Here is a 22,318-nt window from a genome sequence, read left to right as displayed (position 1 = left end):
GAACTCACGACCCTGAGATCAAGGGTCTCATGCTCTACCTACTGAACCAGCCAGGCACCCCTATGAATTAGATTCAATCTGAGCTTTGAGCTCCACTTCATTATTTACTAACTGGTTAACTTGGACAAGTTACATCTTTTATATTTGGGAAAAAATGGGGCTAACATAAAGAATTATTATATTTTATAAATCAAAGGGATGGATATATACCCATATATACATAATTACATAAAATATTTAAACTGCATTACTGTTTTCTTAGGTTGACTTAAACAAGATACACTGTGAAGCTACAGAATAAAATGAGGTAGAGACTATGTAATGTCCTCCAAAGATTTTAACATTCATGCAGAGCTGATCTGTGCAATGGTCTTGTCAAAGGAACAGTCACACAAAATACTAAGAGGGGCCTAGAATATGAGAGTAATAACTAATATTTAAACAGACATTAAATTTCAGTTTATGCTATTCAATTTATTATTATTAAATGCCTATAAAATTAATTAAAATATGAATTAAACATACTAATATAAGGTATGTAGAATCAGACATAGAATGAGATATATACCAAAAATATCAAAGTTGCTGTGAAATTTTGACCATGATGTAATTGCTGAAACAAATGTCTGGTCTATGTTGAGTAGTCTTTTACCATCTCTCTCTACTGCTTGATTTCTGGGGGTAGATGAAGTCAGGCTCTTAGTTGGTAATTAGGAGTTTTAGAAGCCTAAACCCGGGAGTCTGTCAACAGCAGGAAAAGTTACTTCTGTACAGTTGTCTGATCATAGGTAGAGTTTCACATATTAGCAAAGGGCATCAGCACTTAGTCATTTCCAATTTCATTTTTTTCTAGTCACACAGATTGTTGAAGATGACTGGCTGTCAGGGCTCCATGCAAACACTCCTTAGAATACCATCTACAAAATGAATTGTTCAGGTAATTTGTAACATTTCTTAGCAGTGAATATATTTTATATTAAATCTTCCTGTGATATCCTGAAAGGAGATGACATGGATAAAATTAACCAGACATTCACATCAGAATTTCTTCTTCTGGGATTCTCCGGTTACCCAAAACTGGAGATCATGTACTTTGTTCTAATTCTAGTAATGTATCTAGTGATTCTAACTGGCAACGGTGTTCTGATCATAGCAAGCATCTTTGATTCTCGTCTTCACACCCCCATGTACTTCTTCCTGGGCAACCTGTCTTTCCTGGATATCTGCTATACATCCTCCTCTGTTCCCTCAACTTTGGTGAGCTTAATTTCAAAGAAAAGGAACATTTCCTTCTCTGGATGTGCAGTGCAGATGTTCTTTGGGTTTGCAATGGGGTCAACAGAATGTTTCCTCCTTGGCATGATGGCTTTTGATCGCTATGTAGCCATCTGTAACCCTCTGAGATACCCCATCATCATGAGCAAGGTGGTGTATGTACTGATGGCTTCTGTGTCATGGCTCTCTGGTGGAATCAACTCAATTGTGCAAACATCTCTTGCCATGCAGTTGCCTTTCTGTGGGAATAATGTTATCAACCATTTCACATGTGAAATATTAGCTGTCCTTAAGCTAGCTTGTGCTGATATATCCCTCAATATTATCACCATGGTGATATCAAATATGGCATTCCTGGTTCTTCCACTGATAGTCATTTTTTTCTCCTATATGTTCATCCTTTACACCATCTTGAGAATGAACTCAGCCACAGGGAGACGCAAAGCCTTTTCCACCTGTTCAGCACATCTGACTGTGGTGATCATATTTTATGGTACCATCTTCTTCATGTATGCCAAGCCCAAGTCTCAAGAGTTTCCTGGGGACAACAAGTTGCAAACTTCAGACAAGCTCATTTCCCTGTTTTATGGGGTAGTGACCCCCATGCTAAATCCTATCATCTATAGCTTGAGGAATAAGGATGTAAAAATTGCTGTAAAATATCTGCTAAACCAAAAAGCTATTCAGTAAGTATATCCTACACAGAAAATGTAGGTCTTTTCATAACAGGCACAGAGATGGACTCATAGGTCAATTAGTTAAAACCTTCTTTGGAGAAACTATGGTTAAGGAGAGATATTTTTATTCTTCCCCTTTCCTAGCTTTACTCAGCTAGAATTACTGAGAACTATAGTTTGCTTTAAACTCAGCTTCCAAAATGTCCTGGTCTAGATTCCACAAGCATGGTGAATTCCATTAGAATCTCATCTCTGGTGATATCTGGAATGAGTGTTTCTGGTGTCGTGTGTAGAAACACAGTGGAAAACATCACACATAAGCTTTAGAAATAGGTAAGAGTACAAAATCTGCAACTTCACAAACTACCTAAATGACATTGGGTAGACTATTCTTTGTAAGCCATACTTACCTTACCTTGGAATAAGGAAATACGTAAAGCCAGGTTTTAGTGTCATTTAAAGTTTCAATAACTGGAGAAAGCACCTGGCATAGCACTACTTCACAGTGTCTAGAATTTCAGAATTGAAGCTAAGACTCCAAATTGATGACTAAAAGTGACTACTGAGCACCTCTTTTACCATAAGCTAATAATTACAAGAGCCAAAATCTCCTGGAAGTCACTCTGTTAATATCTTTGCCTTTCCCCTTAAAGCTATATAAAGTGAAGCTCGGGAGAGAGGAAGAAATAACTGAGGGAATTTTCTACCTTATGGGGAGTCCACAATGGGTTTTGGGCAACATTTCACAACAGTCACTGTGAAAGAATGGCAAAATTGTTTTTCCAATCCAAGTTTGGGGATGCTGCAAAAGAGCCCCTTAAGGTTTTGGGTGCCTACAAAGAAATAGAGTCTGGCTTCCTACTTGAAGAGGGGAGACCTGCAGAGTTCTCTAGGCTGCAGACTAGCAGAGGAGCTGGTCTAGAAAGGAGAGGAAGGTTAGTATTCTATGCCAAATAAAACAGAAATGTTTCAAATCTGCCTGAGGTTTTCTTCTGGGCTCAGAAAGAGTGGTAAAAACAATGATTAGGAAAATAAAATCCATTCTTTCATTTTCCAATGAGTTGAAACTCTTTATTAAGTCTATTATGTTCTTTTTTTCTTTTTTCTTTTTCTGTTGATTCCTTGTCTAGAAGGCCATTGCTGAGCACAGAGTATCTTTGAGCCACACACAGAGTGTCTTTTCTGTAATCTCTTAGCCCATGTGATAACTGGGCTTTGACTTTATTTCCTACTCAACATTCCTCTTTATTTTGTTTTGGAGCCACACTGTAACCCCATATCTCCTACTCAGAGGCTTCATTCTTTGCCATTCCACTTCCTTCGGTTGACCCAAGTTTGTACCTAAATGATCTGGTCACTAAATTCAGCTATTCTGCCCCTGCCCTAACAGGAATGAAGGGTTGTTACTGTGGAAAATCTCCAGCTGCTGCTCTCTCTTCTGTGTTGGAACATCAGTGTTGCTTTTGGTTCTGTTCAGAAAGGCATGCTCCAGACCCTGTGGGTAATGCCTTTTGAATTTCTGGCATTTCTCTTCCTCTCCACCACTAGTGGCCCTGCATTTGTACCTGATCCTTGTTTAATTCTCTTTCAGTTTCGATATGGGACAACAAGGGTTTAGGCATGCAGAAATGTTATTTGTGTGATTTTAACCAACTTCTTAGCAGCTTAATTTTTAGTTTTTTTTTTTTCCTCACACAATATCAAGGTTGTTAGCATCTTATATGTAGGCTTATATCAAGTTGAACCTTTCACTTAATAAAATATTCCACAGGTACATAAAAAAGGTACAAAAGGGCTTTTATAAAAACAAGAAGGATCATGTCAATCAATGATCAGAAAATTAATAAATTCAATAATACATTGCCCTCCTTGGAAAATCAGAAAATTTCCAAGAAATTGTTAGGTGTATTATTTTCTGATAATAAATATTTTTAAATTTAAAAAAACTATGTAAAAATATTTTTAAAATATTGTCTATATAACCATCTCCCAAAGATACCATCTTCAAGATTTCTCCTAGTCATTAGGAGTCATGCATTCACCATGTTTTTACTTTGATTTATCACTTTAATTTACTATGAACAGTTGAGGGTAAAGTTTGTTTTTGTTTTGTTTTGTTGTTTTGTTTTGATGTACAATACCTATGGTTTCACAGGTGAAGTTTAAAAGGCAGGTGATAAAAACTTTTTCCAATTTCTAGCTCAATTACAGTCAGAAAGACCATATTACCCACCATTGTAAGAGATTCCCCCAATATGTTTACAGCTCTGTTTACATGCATACTTACACATACATGTTTATATCTTTATTTATCTATATATACACATTTATATGTATTTTTTTCTTTATGGAATACTTTTGGAATTTTTATTTTCAAATATTTAACAAAAGAGTGAGAGTAATTTAATAAAATTCTATGTACCAATCACACAACTTAAATTATTACCAACACATGGTCAACTTTCTTTCATCATTATCTATCTTCTTCCTCCAGATTATTTTGAAGCAAATCCTGGACATAATTACATTACTTTATCTAACTATATATTTATAAACATAGAAAATTTATGAATATAGAGATTATTATCTCCAAAGGATAATAAACTATCATATGAACAATGCCTTCTCCAGTTAACCAGTGGGACAGTGCCAGTGAGGACTGTGAGCCATGAGAAGGGCACATGAATCATTAAAAAACATTATTTCTCACGCCAGTGATTGTTACCATGAGATAACACAGGCTATGTACTAACTGATTTTCTAAATTTCAAAGGCGGCCATATTTTAAAGTTAAACGTTTCAACACTTTCCCAGAGTTGGATATTTTGAAGAACACATGAAGCTTCAGAGTGTAACTCATGTATGGCTAAAGCCTTCCTGTTGAGGTATAGGATATGGTGCTGCAGGAGGAAGAAATTTCCGGCCAAAAAGAAGAGTTCTGAAACTTCAGTTGTACCTCCCTGGCTAATACTGAGCAAGTGTCTCTTAGAACATTTCAGTCAGTGTTGGTTTATACACACAGCATGCTGCCATTAACTGCTTATTGAGTTTGAGTATGTATTTTGTACTCCAAAAGTTGATTTCCTCAAGATACTGTAATACAGATAGTAGTAACCTTCAAATATACTTTAGAGTATTCCAAAGAGCTTCCCATAGGCTCCATTTATATCAACAATCATTTTATTTTCTTCCCACTTTTTTTTCAGTTTCAGGTGAAGTTTGGCATCTTTATTTTATTTTATTTTTTATTTTTAAAAATTTATATCCAAATTAGTTAGCATATAGTGCAACAATGATTTCAGGAGTAGATTCTTTAGTGCCCCTTAGCCATCCCTCCTTCCACAACCCCTCCAGTAACCCTCAGTTTGTTCTCCATATTTATGAGTCTCTTCTGTTTTATCACCCTCCCTGTTTTTATATTATTTTTGAATCCCTTCCTTTCTGTTCATCTATTTTTTCTCTTAAGGTCCTCATATGAGTGAAGTAATATGATTTTTGTCTTTCTCTGACTGACTAATTTCACTTAGCATAATACCCTCCAGTTCCAACCATGTAGTTGCAAATGGCAAGATTTCATTCTTTTTGATTGCCGAGTAATACTCCATTGTGTATATGTATGTGTACATACGTGTGTGTGTGTGTGTGTGTGTGTGTGTGTGTGTGTGTGTGTGTATACCACATCTTCTTTATCCATTCATCCATCGATGGACACTTGGGCTCTTTTCATACTTTGGCTATTGTTGATAGTGCTGCTATAAACATGGGGGTGCATGTGTCCCTTCAAAACAGCACACCTGTATCCCGTGGATAAATGCCTAGTAGTGCAATTGCTGGGTCGTAGGGTAGTTCCATTTTTAGTTTTTTGAGGAACCTCCATACTCTTTTCCAGAGTGGCTGCACGAGCTTCCATTCCCACCAACAATGCAAAAGAGATCCTCTTTCTCTGCATCCTCGCCAACATTTGTTGTTGCCTGAGTTGTTAATGTTAGCCATTCTGACAGGTGAAAGGTGGTATCTGATTGTGGTTTTGTTTTGTATTTTCCTGATGATGAGTGATGTGGAGCATTTTTTCATGTGTTGGTTGGCCATCTGGATGTCTTCTTTGGAGAAGTGTCTATTCATGTCTTTTGCCCATTTCTTCACTGGATTATTTGTTTTTTTTGGGTGTCGAGTTTGATAAGTTCTTTATAGATTTTGGATACTAACCCTTTATCTGATATGTCATTTGCAAATATCTTCTCCCATTCTGTCGGTTGCCTTTTAGTTTTGCTGATTGTTTCCTTCACTGTGCAGAAGGTTTTTATTTTGATGAGGTCCCAATAGTTCATTTTTGCTTTTGTTTCCCTTGCCTCCAGAGACGTGTTGAGTAAGAAGTTGCTGCGGCCAAGATCAAAGAGGTTTTTGCCTGCTTTCTCTTTGAGGATTTTGATGGCTTCCTGTCTTACATTTAGGTCTTCCATCCATTTTGAGTTTATGTTTGTGTATGGTGTGAGAAAGTGGTCCAGGTTCATTCTTCTGCAAGTCGCTGTCCAGTTTTCCCAGCACCACTTGCTGAAGAGACTGTCTTTATTCCATTGTATATTCTTTCCTGCTTTGTCAAAGATTAGTTGGCCATACGTTTGTGGGTCCATTCCTGGGGTCTCTATTCTGTTCCGTTGATCTGAGTGTCTGTTTTTGTGCCAGTACCATACTGTCTTGATGGTTACAGCTTTGTAGTATAGCTTGAAGTCTGGGGTTGTGATACCTCCGGCTTTGGTTTTCTTTTTCAAGATTGCTTTGGCTATTCGGGGTCTTTTTTGGTTCCATACAAATTTTAGGATTATTTGTTCTAGCTCTGTGAAGAATGCTGGTGTTATTTTGATAGTGATTTCATTGAGTATGTAGACTGCTTTGGGTAGTATCGACATTTTAATAATATTTGTTATTCCTATCCAGGAGCTTGGAATCTTTTTCCATTTTTTTTTCTGTGTCTTCTTCAACTTCGTTCATAAGCTTTCTATAGTTTTCAGCGTATAGATTTTTCACCTCTTTGTTTAGGTGAAACCATTTATTCCTAGGTATTTTATGGTTTTTTGTGCAACTATAAATGGGATCGATTCCTTGATTTCTCTTTCTGTCGCTTAATTGTTGGTGTATAGGAATGCAACCAATTTCTGTGTGTTGATTTTATATCCTGCAACTTTGCTGAATTCATGAATCAATTATAGAAGTTTTTTTGGTGGAATCTTTTGGGTTTTCCATATAGAGTACCATTTCATCTGTGAAGAGCGAAAGTTTGACCTCCTCCTGCCTGATTTGGATACCTTTTTTTTTATTTGTGTTGTCTGATTGCAGAGGCTATGACTTCCCCAAACCAGTAGAAGACAGGAAATAACAAAATTATAGCAGAAGTTAATGCTATTGAAACAACAACAAAAAAACACAGTAGAACAGATCAATGAGACCAGAAGCTGGTTCTTTGAAAGAATTAACAAAATTGATAAGCCACTAGCCAGTTTGATCAAAAAGAAAGAGTAAAGGACCCAAATAAATAAAATCAAGAATGAAAGACGAGAGATCACAACGAACACAGCAGAAATAAAAACAATAATAAGAGAATATTATGTACAATTATATGCCAATAAAATGGGCAATCTGGAAGAAATGGACAAATTCCTAGAAACATATACACTACCAAAACTGAAACAGGAAGAAATAGAAAATTTGAACAGACCCATAACCAGTAAGGAAATTGAATTAGTAATCAAAAAGCTGCCAAAAAACAAGAGTCCAGGGCCAGATGGCTTTCCAGGGGAATTCTACCACACATTTAAGGAGGAGTTAACACCTATTCTCTTGAAACTGTTCCAAAAAATAGAAATGGAAGGAAAACTTCCAGACTCTTTCTGTGAAGCCAGCATTACCTTGATTCCAAAACCAGACAGAGACCCCAGTAAAAAGGAAAACTATAGACCAATTTCCCTGATGAACATGGATGCAAAAATCCTCAACAAGATATTAGCCAACTGGCTCCAAGAATACATTAAAATAATTATTCACCACGACCAAGTGGGATTTATACCTGGGATGCAGGGCTGGTTCAATATCCACAATACAATTAATGTGATTCATCACATCAATAAAAGAAAGGACAAGAACCATATGATCCTCTCAATAGATGCAGAGAAAGCATTTGACAAAATACAGCATCCTTTCTTGATAAAAACCCCCAAGAAAGTAGGGATAGAGGGAGCATACCTTGAGATCATAAAAGCCATATATGAACGACCCAATGCTAATATCATCCTCAATGGGGAAAAAGTGAGAGCTTTCCTCCTAAGGTCAGGAACAAGACAGGGATGTCCACTCTTGCCACTGTTATTCAACATAGTGTTGGAAGTCTTAGCCTCTGCAATTAGTCAACACAAAGAAATAAAAGGCCTCTTTCCACTTTTTAATTTTTACCTAGGTTCACCTCCTTGGGGTAGGACTCTTAGGTTCAATGAGAGGACCAACATATAAAGCTAGCAGCAATTTAAATATGGCCAATGATTCACCTTTTTTCTAGTCTGTTACCTAGAGTAGAGTTGGATTAGTATAACGTATAAGTTTGCCTCATTGACAAGGTAAGAGAAAGACAGAAACCATTAATAAAGAATATCCAATGGGAGAAAGAGAGACTCTTCAATAAATGGTGCTGGGAAAGCTGGACAGCAACATGCAAAAGAATGAAACTGGACCACTTTCTTACACCATACAGAAAAATAAATTAAAAATGGATTAAAGACCTAAATGTGCAATCTGAAACCGTAAACATCTTAGAGGAGAACACAGGCAGTAACCTCTTTGAAATCAGCCATAACGACTTCTTTCTAGATATGTATCCTGAGGTAAGGAAAACAAAAGAAAAAAATAAACTGACATATTGAGATTTCATCAAAATCAAAAGCTTCTGCACAACAAAGGAGACAATCAACAAAACTAAAAGTCAACATATAGAATGAGAGAAGATACTTGCAAATGACGTATCTGATAAAAGGTTAGTATATAAAGAACTAATACAACTCACCCCCCGCCACACACACACACACACAAATAATCCAATTAAAAAATGAGCAGAAGACTGGGGCACCTGGGTGGCTAAGTTTGCTAAATGGCTGACTTCGGCTCAGGTCATGATCTCACAGTCCGTGAGTTCAAGCCCTGTCTCAGGCTCTGTGCTGACAGCTCACAGCCTGGAGCCTGCTTCAGATTCTGTTTCCCTTCTTCTCCCTTCTTCTTTTCCAAATAAGACCTACAGATGGCCTAAAGACACATGAAAGTATGTTCAACATCACTGATCATCAGGGAAATACAAAGCAAAACTACAATGAGATATCACCTCACACCTCTCAGAATGGCTAAAAACAACAACACAAGACAAGAGATGTTGGCTAGGATGTGGAGAAAGGGCAACCCTCTTTCACTGTTGGTGAAATGCAAATTGGTGCAGCCACTGTGGAAAACAGTGTGGAGTTTGCTCAAAAATTTAAAAATAGTGTTAACTTATGATCCAACAATTGCACTACTAGTATTTACCCATTAATCCCTTAAAAAAAAGGTAAAAGAGGGAATGATCTATATTATCTTTCTTTTAGGAATGTGGGCAGTAATTAGATGTATTATCACATGTCATGTTCAGCAATTGATCCTTTCCTCAGAACCGAAAATACAATCCACGTCACAAACCAATACAGGATCAACCAAAGAAAAAGAAAATTTTTTAGAAATATAGAAGTTTCTATGAGTGCCTGAATCATTCCCACCATTTTTTCCATATCTTCCCCTCAGATGTCTCAGCAATATAGTCAGTGGTGACCTTCTTTTAATACCACATATGTTTAAGTGTTAGCACACATTTATTCAGTCCTGAAAACCATCCTTTTAGTTTCTTATCTCCCTCCAGTATCATAAGCAGGGATTTCAATAGTCTATTCCAATTTTCATTAGTCCACATTTTGTAGATGAGAATGTATATTATGTTTAATGCTTTGTAACTCATTGAATTTCATTTTAGATAACCAACATTCAAATTAAAATAATACTCTTGCTCTAGGCTTTAAATAGTGGCAGGAGTTTTTGCTTCATTTACCAGGTTATGCAAATCCAAAACCAGAATAAGTGTCTCTCTCCATCAAGACTTGTTATTTGCCCAGAAGCAAGGGTAATGGACCAATGTAATCCACTTGCCAACTATGCCTCCCCCTGGATCCTTTTAGTAGGTAGCCCATAACTGATTTTTGTCCCTAACTTCTCTGCTTTCAAGCATAACAATTGTTAGGTACATTTCCAGATCCTAAGGGAAATAGTAAGATACATATTTTTTGCACACATTGTCACATTTTTTTGCTTACTTGCCTTTATGTACTCTCACCTCATGTCCCCAAGGGGCCACTTCCAAAAAGAGAATCAAGATTCCCATCTGTTGTATCTAGTCCTTTTATGAATTCATGTGGAAAAGTTTATGACAGACAGAGGTATTCCCCACTTTGGTTATACCTCTTCAATTCATTAAGTGCCCTGTAACATATCACCCCATATAGAAGTCCTTTGTCTTCCAGTCATATAAGGTCTGTATTTTCTGACCCTACTGCTAGTCCACTAGCTACTATCTGATAATTGGTAAAAATTCATACCATATCATTATTGTTATTGTCTAATTCCTCTAATGAATAAGAATGTTTGTAATTATTCCTTATTATATAGTAACAGTGACTTTGTGATTTTGGAATATTATATCATCACTTTTACTTCAGTTTACTTGTTCATAGAGGGGGAGATCTTACTAAATGATTTTTACAAAGCTGTTCAGCTCTAAACTTCTATGATCTTATAAAGGCAATCTGGACATATTTCCATTTGGATTTTAATGTATACATAGTATGGTTTGTGGTGTGAGTGGGTACGTGTATGTGTTTGTGTCTGTGTACATGCATAAATACTGCTCTTTCTTTCATAAGTAAATTTTACTTCTCAGAATGCAAATATTTTATTTAAAACATTTTTCAACTTTATTAAAGTATGACTGACAAGTACAAATTGTATATAATTAGGTTGTATGATATAGTTTATATGTTATATAACATGATGATTTAATATATGTTATACATTGTGAAATGATTACCACAGTCAAGTTAATTTACACATCCATCACTTCACAAAGCTCTGTGTGTGTGTGCGTGTGTGTGTGTGTGTGTGTGTGTGTGTGTGGTGAGAACACTTAAGATCTACTCCTTTAGCAAATTTCAAGTATATGATAGAGTATTATTAACTATAATTGCCATACTGTACTTTAGATCCCCAGAACTTATTCATCTTATAACTGAAAGTATGTACCCTGTGACCAATATCTTTCTTTTTCTCCCACTACCCAAACCCTGGCAACCACCATTCTACTCCTGGTCCTATCAGCTTTTTTTTTTTTTTTTTTTTTTTTTATGATTTCACATGTAAGTGAAATAATACAGTATTTGTCTTTCTGTGTCTTAGTTCACTTAATATACTCCACGTCCATCTATATTATTACAAATGGCAACATTTCTTTTTTATGGCTACATAATATTCCAGTATATATATATATCTGTGTGTGTGTGTGCGTGTGTAAATCACATTTTTTTCATCCATTCATCTATCAACAGACACTTAGACTATATTTCCATATCTTTCCCATTGTGAATAATGCTGCAATAAAGACAGGGGTGCAGATATCTCTTTGAGATACTGATTTCATTTCTTTTGGATGTATACCCATAAGTGGGGTTGCTGAATCATAAGGCATTTTTAATTTTTTTGAGGAACATGCATATTGTTTACTATAATGGCTATACCAGTTTACATTCCTACCAACAGTGTTCAAGACTTCCCTTTACTCCATACCCTCACCAACACTTGTTATCACTTGGGGTTTTTTTTGTTTTTTGTTTTTTGTTTGTGTTTTTTTTTTTTTTTTTTTGTAATAGTCATCCTAACATATATGATGAGCTATCTCATTGTGGTTTTGATTTGTATTTCCTGATGATTAGTTATGTTGAGCACCTTTTCCTGTACCTGGTGGCCATTTTAATATCTTCCTTGGAATAATGTCTATTCAGTTCCTTTGTCTATTGTTTTTGTTTTTTGCTAGAGTTTTATGAGTTTCTTCTTACGTGTTTTGAATATTAACCCCTTATCAGATACATGGTTTGCAAATATTTTTTCTTTCCTAGGTTGCCTTTTCACTTTGTTGATGGATTCCTTGGTTATGCAGAAGTTTTTTAGTTTTATGTAGACCCTTTTATTTATTTTATTTTATTTTATTTTATTTTATTTTATTTTATTTTGCTTTTGTTGCTTGTGCTTTTGGTGTTATATACAAAAAAAAATCATTGCAAAGATCAATGTCAAGAAGCTTTCCCCTAAGTTTTCTTTTAGAAGTTTTACGGTTTCAGGTATTATATATAGGTCTTTAATCCATTTCAAGATAACTTTTGTGTATGGTGTATATGGGTCAATTTCATTTTTTACATGTGGTTATCCAGTTTACCCATCACCATTTATTAAAGAGACTATCCTTTCCCCATTGAGTATTCTTGTTACTGTTGTCAAAGATTAGTTGACTATATATACCTGTGTTTATTTCTGAGCTACTTATTCTTGTTCCATTGTCTGTGTGTCTATTTTTATGCTAGTACAATACTGTTTTGATTACTAAAGCTTTATAATCCTTTTTGCAATAAGGGAGTGTGGCATCTTTAGCTTTGTTTTTCTTTTTCCAAATTACTTTGGCTATTTGGGGTCCTTTGTGGTTCCTAAAAATTTTGGATTGTTTTTTCTATTGTTGTAAAAAAATATGAATTTTTATAGACATTGCATTGATACTGTAGATTGCTTTGGGTAGTGTGGACATTTTAACAATATTATTTCTTCTAATCTATGAACACAGAATATCTTTTCATTTATTTGTGTCTTTTTCAAATTTTTCACCAATATCTTATAGTTTTCAGTGTACAGATCTTTTGTTTTCTTGGTTACATTTATTCCCAAATATTTTATTGTTTTTAATGCTATTGTAAATGAGATCATTTTCTTAATTTCTTAATTTCTCTTTTTGATAGTTCAAGTGTAGAAATGTAACAGAATTTTGTATGTTGATTTGGTATCCTAAAACTTTCCCAAATTAGTTTATTAGTTCTAACAGTTTTTAAAATTTTTTTTTAACGTTTATTTATTTTTGAGACAGAGAGAGACAGAGCATGAACGGGGGAGGGTCAAAGAGAGGGAGACACAGAATCTGAAACAGGCTCCAGGCTCTGAGCTGTCAGCACAGAGCCCGACGTGGGGCTCGAACTCACGGACTGGGAGATCATGACCTGAGCCGAAGTCGGCCGCTCAACCAGCTGAGCCACCCAGGCGCCCCAGTGCTAACAGTTTTTTTGGGTGATGTTTAAAGTTTTCTATATATAAGATAATGTCTTGTGCAAACAGGAACAATTTAACTTGTTCCTTTCCAATGGATACCTTTTATTTCTTTTTCTTGCCTAATTGCCTTGGAAAGGATTTCAAATACTATGTTGAATACAGGGAGCAAGAGTAGGCACTCTTGTCTTATTCCTAATCTTAAAGGAAAAACTTTTAGCTTTCTAATGTTAAGTATAATGTTAACTGTGGGCATGTCATATATAGCCTTTATTATGTTGAGGTACATTCTTTTTATACCAAATTTGTTGAGTTTTTATCATGAAAGGGTATTGAATTTTGTCAATGCTCTTTCTGCATCTGTTGAGTTGATCATATGGTTTTTAATATTCATTCTGTTAATGTGGTGTTTCACATTTATTGATCTGCACATATTGAACCATCTGTGTATCCCAGGGATAAATCTCACTTGATCATTGTGTATGATCCTTTTAATGTGATTTTGAATTTGGTTTGCTTATATTGTGTTGAGGTTTTGCATCTATATTCATCAGGGATATTTGTTTAGAGCTTTCTTTCTTGTAGTGTCCTTGTATGGTATTGGTATCAGGGTAATGCTGTCCTCTTGAAATGAGTTTAGAAGTGTTTGTTCTTCTTCAATTTTTGGAAAGAGTTTGAGATGGACTGGAATTAATTCTTTTTTAAATGTTTGGTAGAAGTCACCACTGAATCCATCTGGTCCTGGACTCTTTTTTGTTGGGAGGTTTTTGGTTCTTGCTTTACTCTCCTCATTATTGGTCTATTCACATTAATTTACTATAGTTGAATACAGAAACTTTACCCTTTGGGGAACCTGGGTGGCTCATCGGTTTAGGTGTCCAACTTCAGCTCAGGTCATGATCTCACAGTTCGTGAATTCAAGCTCCGTGCCAGGCTCTGTGCTAATAGCTTGGATCCTGGAGCCTGGAGCCTGCTTCAGATTTTGTGTCTCCCTCTCTCTGCTCCCTCCCCCCTCCTCACACTCTGTTTGTCTGTTTCTGTCTCTCTTTCTCTCTCAAAAATAAAGAACATTAAAAAATTTTTGAGAAAAGGAAATTTTACCCTTTACTCTCCTTCCTCTTATGTAGTTGATATTAGGTTTTACTTCTTTCTGTATTATGTTTCTATTAACACATTTCTGTGGTATTAGTTATTCTTTATAAAAAAAATTTTATGTTTATTCAGTTTTGAGAGGCAGAGAGAGATAGAGCATGAGGAGGGGAGGGGCAGAGAGAGAGGGAGACACAGAATCTGAAGCAGGCTCCAAGCTCTGAGCTGTCAGCAAAGCACAGAGCCTGGTGCGGAGCTCAAACCCACAAACCATGAGATAGTGACCTGCTAAGCCACCCAGGCACCCCTGTGGTATTATTCTTACTACTTTTGTCTTTGAATTTATGTACTAATATTAAAAGTGATTTACATGCCATCATCATAGTATATAACAGTCTGTTTGTATTTATATTTATTTTTAACAGTGAACTTTATATTTCATACATTCTCATGTCCCTGCATAGGTGGGCCTGCCTCCAGGACCTTGGTCAATATTTCTGGTGCTGAGACAAGGGTATGCTTCAGGGTTTTCAGGTGGTGGACCTATTATCAGGTACACAGATGCCTGTAGCTCTCTCCAGGTCTCTGGGGGGGTAGAGAGGCTCCTAACAGTTCCCTGGGCTGGCCCCTGGGTGGCCTGGGTGGGCAGGACCACTCTCAAACTATGGTGTGAGGAGCTGGAGCTGGTTTAGGATACCTTTTCAAGATCTGCAGTCAGACTGAGGTCAAGTGCCTACCTCCAGAGACATAGACACACGTGTCTCTTGGTAGGTCCCTTGGTGAGGAGGACTGCTCTCTGTTTGTGGTTCTGAAGTGCTGAAGCCGGTAACTGGGGCTGCTACATGATCTATAGTCAGATTGAGGTTGGCAGGTCTACCTCCAGAGGCTCAGACAGGTGTGTCTCTAGGTGGATCCCTGGGCAGGCAGGGTGTTCCCAGCCTGAAACTGCAGGGGACCGGAACAGAATTACAGAGCCTGTTCAGGATCTGTAATCAGACATAGGTTTAAGGGCCTGCCTTGGATGTGTCACCTGTCTGGTCTCTAAAAAGATAAGACTCTTGTTTAGGAGTAGCTGGAGCCTGGTCATGGACCAATTCAGGGTTCACAGTTAGGGTTGAGGTCAGTGAGCCTGTTACCTGGGGCATGGGGTGGTATGATTCCTGGCAGGTCCCTTGGTAGATGGTGTTGTTGGCAGGATCAGGGCCAAACAGGGCTGTAGCCAAGTTTACAATGTGACAGGGCTGTTTCCAAGTTAGTAGCTGGGTCCACAGTCCATGGTCAGTGAGTTTTTTTCTTGGGCATGGGCCTGCCTTCTCAAATGTACCTTCGGAATCTAAATATTTTACAGTTAAATGTAACATCTACTGGGAAATTAGAATCTAAGTGTTAACTTCTATGGTACAGCTCAATCTACCTTCTGAAACACTTTGATTCAGTAATGTGCTATCTACTTATCTGAAGTCACACTCCACACTATCCATTCTGAACTTTTAAAAAACTTTTCTTGGTCTTAAACATACTAATTCACTTTCGTCTTGTAAACTTATTTATTTTATGGCTTATCTGTATTTTTTTTCATCCCCCAAAAATGGCATTTAACTTACAGAAAATATCTGTTTCATGTCATTCATAATATTTAGATCATTTTTCAATTCTAGCATTTCATTTTTGGTAATTATCACTTGAATTGAGATCTTACTTTGAATTAATTAACTTTGCTATTATAAACAAAAAAGCTCTCATATTTCATAAAGTTTGTTTTGTGAACATTTGCCCCTGTTTTCAAAAGTTACATTGGTAGGAGAATGTCATTTCATTTTTGAGCTGTAGTCCAGCACCACTGTTAATTAGGTGTGTGAGTCACTGTCCCTAATGCACCAGAAGTTTCTACATTTCACGGATCTCTCATTCTTATTTTAAATTGCTTTGGGAATTTGGGGAACAATTATAACAACTGTTGCATAACAAATATTTACTCTTCCACATCTTTGGAATCTGGCATTGTTTGCTGAACCTAATCTTAATTCAGAATACTGACATAAATACTAAGAAGAAAGTAACTGCGTCTTCTAGAAGGTGGAAATAATTTATTAGTATACAGGTGAGTCTTGAATACCATGCAACTGTACCTTTTCAATCTATAGTTAAAGCTATTATTAAATACAGATTTAAAATGTGAACAGCATGAGGCCATAGAACTACTAATTTATTATTATGAAATAGCTATGATTTATTATTATTGTTATTATTTGTAATACCTGTTAATCCATAAAAAAGTTTCCATATGCCACCTAAATTTTTCTGAAAACACACCTGTGAGAAAAGTAAGGCAGTTATTTTTATCACTATTTCACAAATGAGAAAACTGAGACTATATTTTAGAAGAAAAGAACCTCAAACCTAGAGCTTTTGTTTCTAAGTCCCAAGCACTTGTGCACTAGGATAACCCTATGCTACATTCATTCCAGTACTTTCATTACATAAATTGGTAAATTTTTGTATAAGATGACATCTCTTTAGTACTGACTAAGCATACTTTTTTTTGAAACTTAGAGCCTGATGCAAATGAACAATTTGGGCATATTAAAATTGCCTTGAGTATGAATCCACAAATACTATAGAGAGAAATTTCTTAAAAGCCAAAAAAAAGTAAACCTTTACCTATTCAGTCAAAATGCATTCATAATGTGTAACCACTGTGTTAAGCCACAGGTGTACAGTGGTGACTTCCTTCCTTGTGTCTCTTGTTATCTTAGAATGTATAAAGTAACCAATTTAGATTTCTGGGAGAAGAATAAAGGCATCAAGACAGATCTGGCTCAAGGTGGATGTGAATTGGTGAGGGAATTTATGTCTAGGAGGGGAAGGCTTAAAGCAGGTGGCAAAAGTACTTTAAGTGGCCTAAGATATATTGTCACTCCATCTGTGTTTTTGTTTGTTTTGGTTTTTGGTTATTTTTGTTTTGTTTTGTTTTGTTTTGTTTTGTTTTGTTTTGTTTTGTTTTGTTTTCTTTTCTTTTGTTTTGGAAAGAGAGGCCAGTAGGCTCTCCCAGCCCCGGACCTCAAAGGGGCTGGATCTGAAACATCATCATATTTCCCCGTAAGTCAATGCATTGCCATCTTCCTTCTGCATTCATGCCTGGGCTGATGAGATTGCTCATGTTCCTTATCTAAAAGCACTCCTTGATCATTTTCCAGTCTCCACTTTGGAAGAACTTTGATTTATCCTAAGAAGTAGTGTACAGTGGGTATAGATTCATTTCAGAGAAAATAGAGTATTCTGGGCATATGATTCTGTCTCATAGCCCTGAACCTTCTTCCATGATAAGAAGTACTAAGTCCTCAAGACTAAACCATTTTCCTTGTACATTGTTAACCAAGTACAGTCAAGTTTTGCTTCTATGACCTCAGGATATCCACAGATACTGGCCATTTTGTGTTGTTGACACATATTTTCTATACAGATTTTAATGCTACTTGTTGGACACAGAAGTCCTGGAAAGAAAACAGGCTTTGGATTTTGTTTTTTCCCATTATTAGTCATGTGACATCAATCAAGTGAACTAATTTCAAGCACAGAATCTAGCACATAAGATCCTGCAATATAAGTTGTTGGAATAAATGAAGGGTTTTTTTTTATTTAAACAAATTTAAGGTGTTTTTTCCCTTTAGACACTTCTTGCCTTTAGCTGAATAAATACACTTAGATATTGCTTTGAGTTTCAATTTTCTCATCTCTAATTTGGAGATTTAATATGCTCTCATTTGCACCTCTGATTCAAGTTGAAATTTTCTATTCTGTATTCTTTAGATGATTTTTTTTCAGAAGTGAGAATGCATCTCTTGTTTGGCTTCTGACTCTAAGACATTATACTCTGTAGATAAATTGCACCTATCATCACACAACAGTGTGAGAGTAGGGTAGTGAGCTTATGCTGACCTTCTCGAAACTCTTAGTCCACACGAGCCCTAAGTTTGCAATTTTGGCTAACCTGAAAACTGGTGACAATTATGAAAAGATAATTGTATGAGTGTGTGCACCAGTCAGTAATTAACGATAACCTAATTAATCTAAACATTGTAATTGCTTGTATCACATATCTGCTAAAAAAACTGATAAAATCAAACCATATGATGTCAAGTTTGTAGGGTAGCCAATATCATCAGGTCTAAACACTCACATTGTGCTTGATGCTTCTGATGATCGGTTCCTTCCCTATAAAAAGAAGTGTCAATTTCTCTGCCTCACTTCTGGACCTTTCTATATGCCTGCTTCATTTACCCTTTCAAATATGTTTCCCATTATTCCTCCACAGAAGCTCCATGTTTGAAAAGGAGGTACTGCCAATATGCTTACTACTAAATATTGCTCAACCTGTTCTCCCTTCTGGGATATCCCTTCCCCCTCTTGTCTTCCACACCTGCCTCAACTTTTCTATGTTTACAGATCCAGCCTGTCTGAAATTCTTCCAGTACTCTCCCTTGGCTTTTTATTTCTTATTAACCTACTCTTTCTGTGACATTTACAACATTCACTCTGGTCACACAATGTGTTTACAGTCTGTATCTAATTGTTCTGTATGTAATAGTTTTACTGTTTCTCTCACTGAATTGTGAATTCTTTGATTACAGACATGTTATATTTTTCCCAGCCTTACTCAGCTTGGAGCAGGAATGAGCTCAAGTTGGGCTATCAGTAATATCCTATACATATTACAGTAATCTAGCAAAAACTTATATTTCTTCTATAAAATTTGTCTTTCAATAGTGTTATTTTCTGAATTGTACTGAACAGTGAGATAATGGCCCTGGGGTTTGTTCACTGGAAAACACAAGAGGAGTATGCTTTTGGTCATTTTATAGGTTGTGAAGCTAGTCCATATAATAAAACAAAAGAAAATCTATTTGGATCAGAAACATCTGGAGAGTCTGCCAACTCACCATAGGTAAACTAAAGCCTTGCTACTCAAAATGAGGCCCCATGCCAGGTGCTTCAATACACTTGCAGCCTATTAAAAATGCAGAATCACAGGCTCTACTCCAGACCTACTAAAAGAGAATCTTCATTTTAACAAGATCCTCAAGTAATTTATATGTCTATGAAAAATTTGAAAGACTGAAGTAGTTGATTCTTCATTATTCCCCCAAGGCCAAAATTTATGGATACTAGTTGGTGGGAAAACAGTGTGTAGTAACTTGGGGTGTTATTGCCCCAACAGGTGCAGTGCATTGGCAAAGATCCGAGCTTCAAGTTCTACTGTTTTCTTCTGGGTTGGATAACTTTGGCCACGTTCTGTTTTTAACATTTGAAAAAAAATAGGAATAATGAGAAGATTAATTATTTTTTATAAAGTATAAAGTGCTACACATGTATACACAAATATAAGCATTATTACTGTTTTCTCAGGTTCACTTAAATAAATAAATTATGAAGAATAAGTCTGAAGCCAGAGAATAAAACAAATGAAGAGAAATTATTGTTCTTCAAAGATTCTCCATCAGATTCGTGCACAGCTGATCTCTACACTGGTCTTATAGGAAAAATTAAAATAGTAAGAGTGGGCTGTGACTGAGTTCAACCAACTGCCTTTGAGCAGATGTTAAATTGCTGTGTACGTGATTCAATTCACTATGATCAAATGTCTGCCCTATAAAAATGCACAATTTGGCTGATAAGAATGTGACGCAAATATGCATAAAAATAAAATTTGTTTACAGTTTTAAACATTTCTGTTAAACACAGAATCAGAACTCCACTCCTTGCTGAGTTGTCTTTTGCCCCTCCCATCACTCTCTCACTGGACCTGAATAAAAAGGAAGTAGTCAAGTTTATTGTCTGAAATATTCTAGGGCTTTCAGAAAACTCAACTTAGAGTGTCTTTGGCAGTCGGAAGGTTGCTTCCAGGTAGATATTCATGCATAAGACACTGCATAGAAACTCTATGCCTAGTATTGCATTCTATATCCTAGTATTGCATTGTAGGCATATCCTAGTATTGCATTCTAAGCATGAATATTTTTAAGGATAACAACAGATGACAGAAGAGGATTACAGAACTTAAAAGAAAACAGTCGATTTCACCCTAGAGTAATGTTATGCAAAAGATCTGTTACATTTGTTGCTTGGGAGTGAAAACATTTTATTAGCTCTTCCTTTGATACATTGAATGCTGGGACATGGATAGGATAAACAAGACATTTGTGAAAGAATTCATTCTTCTAGGACTCTCTGGTTACCCAAAACTTGAGATCATTTTTTTTTCTCTAATTCTAGTAATGTATCTAGTGATTCTAACTGGTAATGGTGTTTTGATCATAGCAAGCATCTTTGATTCTCGTCTTCACACCCCCATGTACTTCTTCCTGGGCAACCTGTCTTTCCTGGATATCTGCTATACATCCTCCTCTGTTCCCTCAACTTTGGTGAGCTTAATTTCAAAGAAAAGGAACATTTCCTTCTCTGGATGTGCAGTGCAGATGTTCTTTGGGTTTGCAATGGGGTCAACAGAATGTTTCCTCCTTGGCATGATGGCTTTTGATCGCTATGTAGCCATCTGTAACCCTCTGAGATACCCCATCATCATGAGCAAGGTGGTGTATGTACTGATGGCTTCTGTGTCATGGCTCTCTGGTGGAATCAACTCAATTGTGCAAACATCTCTTGCCATGCAGTTGCCTTTCTGTGGGAATAATATTATCAATCATTTCTTATGTGAGATATTAGCTGTCCTCAAGCTAGCTTGTGCTGATATAACCCTCAATTATGTTACCCTAGCAGTTTCAAATATGGCATTCCTGGTTCTTCCACTGATAGTCATTTTTTTCTCCTATATGTTCATCCTTTACACCATCTTGAGAATGAACTCAGCCACAGGGAGACGCAAAGCCTTTTCCACCTGTTCAGCACATCTGACTGTGGTGATCATATTTTATGGTACCATCTTCTTCATGTATGCCAAGCCCAAGTCTCAAGACCACCTTCAGAATGACAATTTGCAAGCTACGGAGGGGCTTATTTCCATGTTTTATGGGGTAGTGACCCCCATGCTAAATCCTATAATCTATAGCTTGAGAAATAAAGATGTAAAAGCTGCTGTGAAATATTTGCTGAATTGGAAAACTGTTAACCAATAAAACCAAAGGGAAATGTGAGTCTTTAGTGTATAAAGAATAGAAATGGCATCTTTGGGCAACCATTGAGCACCTTCTTTGGGAAAGCAAGTTTATATAAAGAGAGATTTTTATTCTTTGTCTTCACCGGCCAAGTTTAGCTATGATTACTAAGAATAATAGTCTGACGTAAACTCAGGTTGTAACAGGGTCTGATTCGTGTTTCACAAAGACCATGAATTCCATTAGAATCTCATCCATGGTCATATCTGAAATTAGTATTTCTGGTGTCATGTGTGGCAATACAGTGAAAAACATCACACACAAGCTTTGGAAATAGAGAAGCGGGAGTATAAATTCTACCCTATCACAAAGTGCTTAAATTAATATTGGGAAAGTTATTTATTCTTTCTAAACTTTAGTTTCCTTATTTGCAAAAAGGAAGTAATTAAACACGGTTCCCAGTGTTATTATAAAGATTCAGTAAGTTGCACAAAGCACCTGGCATAGTGCCAAGTTCATAGTAGTTCTCTCTGTAGAGGATGTTGAGCTTGACTTTTCCTCTTGACACAGAATGTAGGAATTGAAGACTCCAAATTGAAGATAAAAGACACTAGCTAGCACCTTTTAAAAAAACCTTCCAGTTATTAGGATCAGCTATCCCTTTCTTAAGTCTTATTAACATCAGTCACCACTTTTCCTTGCCCCTTCTCCCTGCATAGCTATGTAAAGAAAACATCAAGAAAGGGAAAGGTA

General features: G+C 36.4%; 2 protein-coding genes across 2 annotated transcripts; both read left to right on the top strand.

Moving 5' to 3' along the window:
• The first annotated feature begins 1,002 nt into the window (after positions 1-1,002).
• LOC122204422 (olfactory receptor 13C3) lies at positions 1,003-1,965 on the top strand. The gene has a single exon (XM_042911883.1). It carries the CDS (start codon positions 1,012-1,014, stop codon positions 1,963-1,965), a length of 954 nt encoding a protein of 317 aa, XP_042767817.1. The 5' UTR covers positions 1,003-1,011.
• Positions 1,966-20,439: 18,474 nt separating this feature from the next.
• LOC122204421 (olfactory receptor 13C4) lies at positions 20,440-21,586 on the top strand. Its single transcript, XM_042911881.1, has one exon. The coding sequence runs from the start codon at positions 20,630-20,632 to the stop codon at positions 21,584-21,586; it is 957 nt and encodes a 318-aa protein (XP_042767815.1). The 5' UTR covers positions 20,440-20,629.
• Positions 21,587-22,318: the final 732 nt, after the last annotated feature.

The sequence above is a fragment of the Panthera leo genome, chromosome D4 (assembly GCF_018350215.1).
Source record: "Panthera leo isolate Ple1 chromosome D4, P.leo_Ple1_pat1.1, whole genome shotgun sequence".
Classification (NCBI taxonomy): Eukaryota; Metazoa; Chordata; class Mammalia; order Carnivora; family Felidae; genus Panthera; species Panthera leo.
This window is presented reverse-complemented; position numbering and strand designations above follow the sequence as displayed.

Bases quoted from the DNA above. Each gene is read 5' to 3' on its own strand.
- LOC122204422 (XM_042911883.1), top strand. From the start codon at position 1,012: ATGGATAAAATTAACCAGACATTCACATCAGAATTTCTTCTTCTGGGA.
- LOC122204421 (XM_042911881.1), top strand. From the start codon at position 20,630: ATGGATAGGATAAACAAGACATTTGTGAAAGAATTCATTCTTCTAGGA.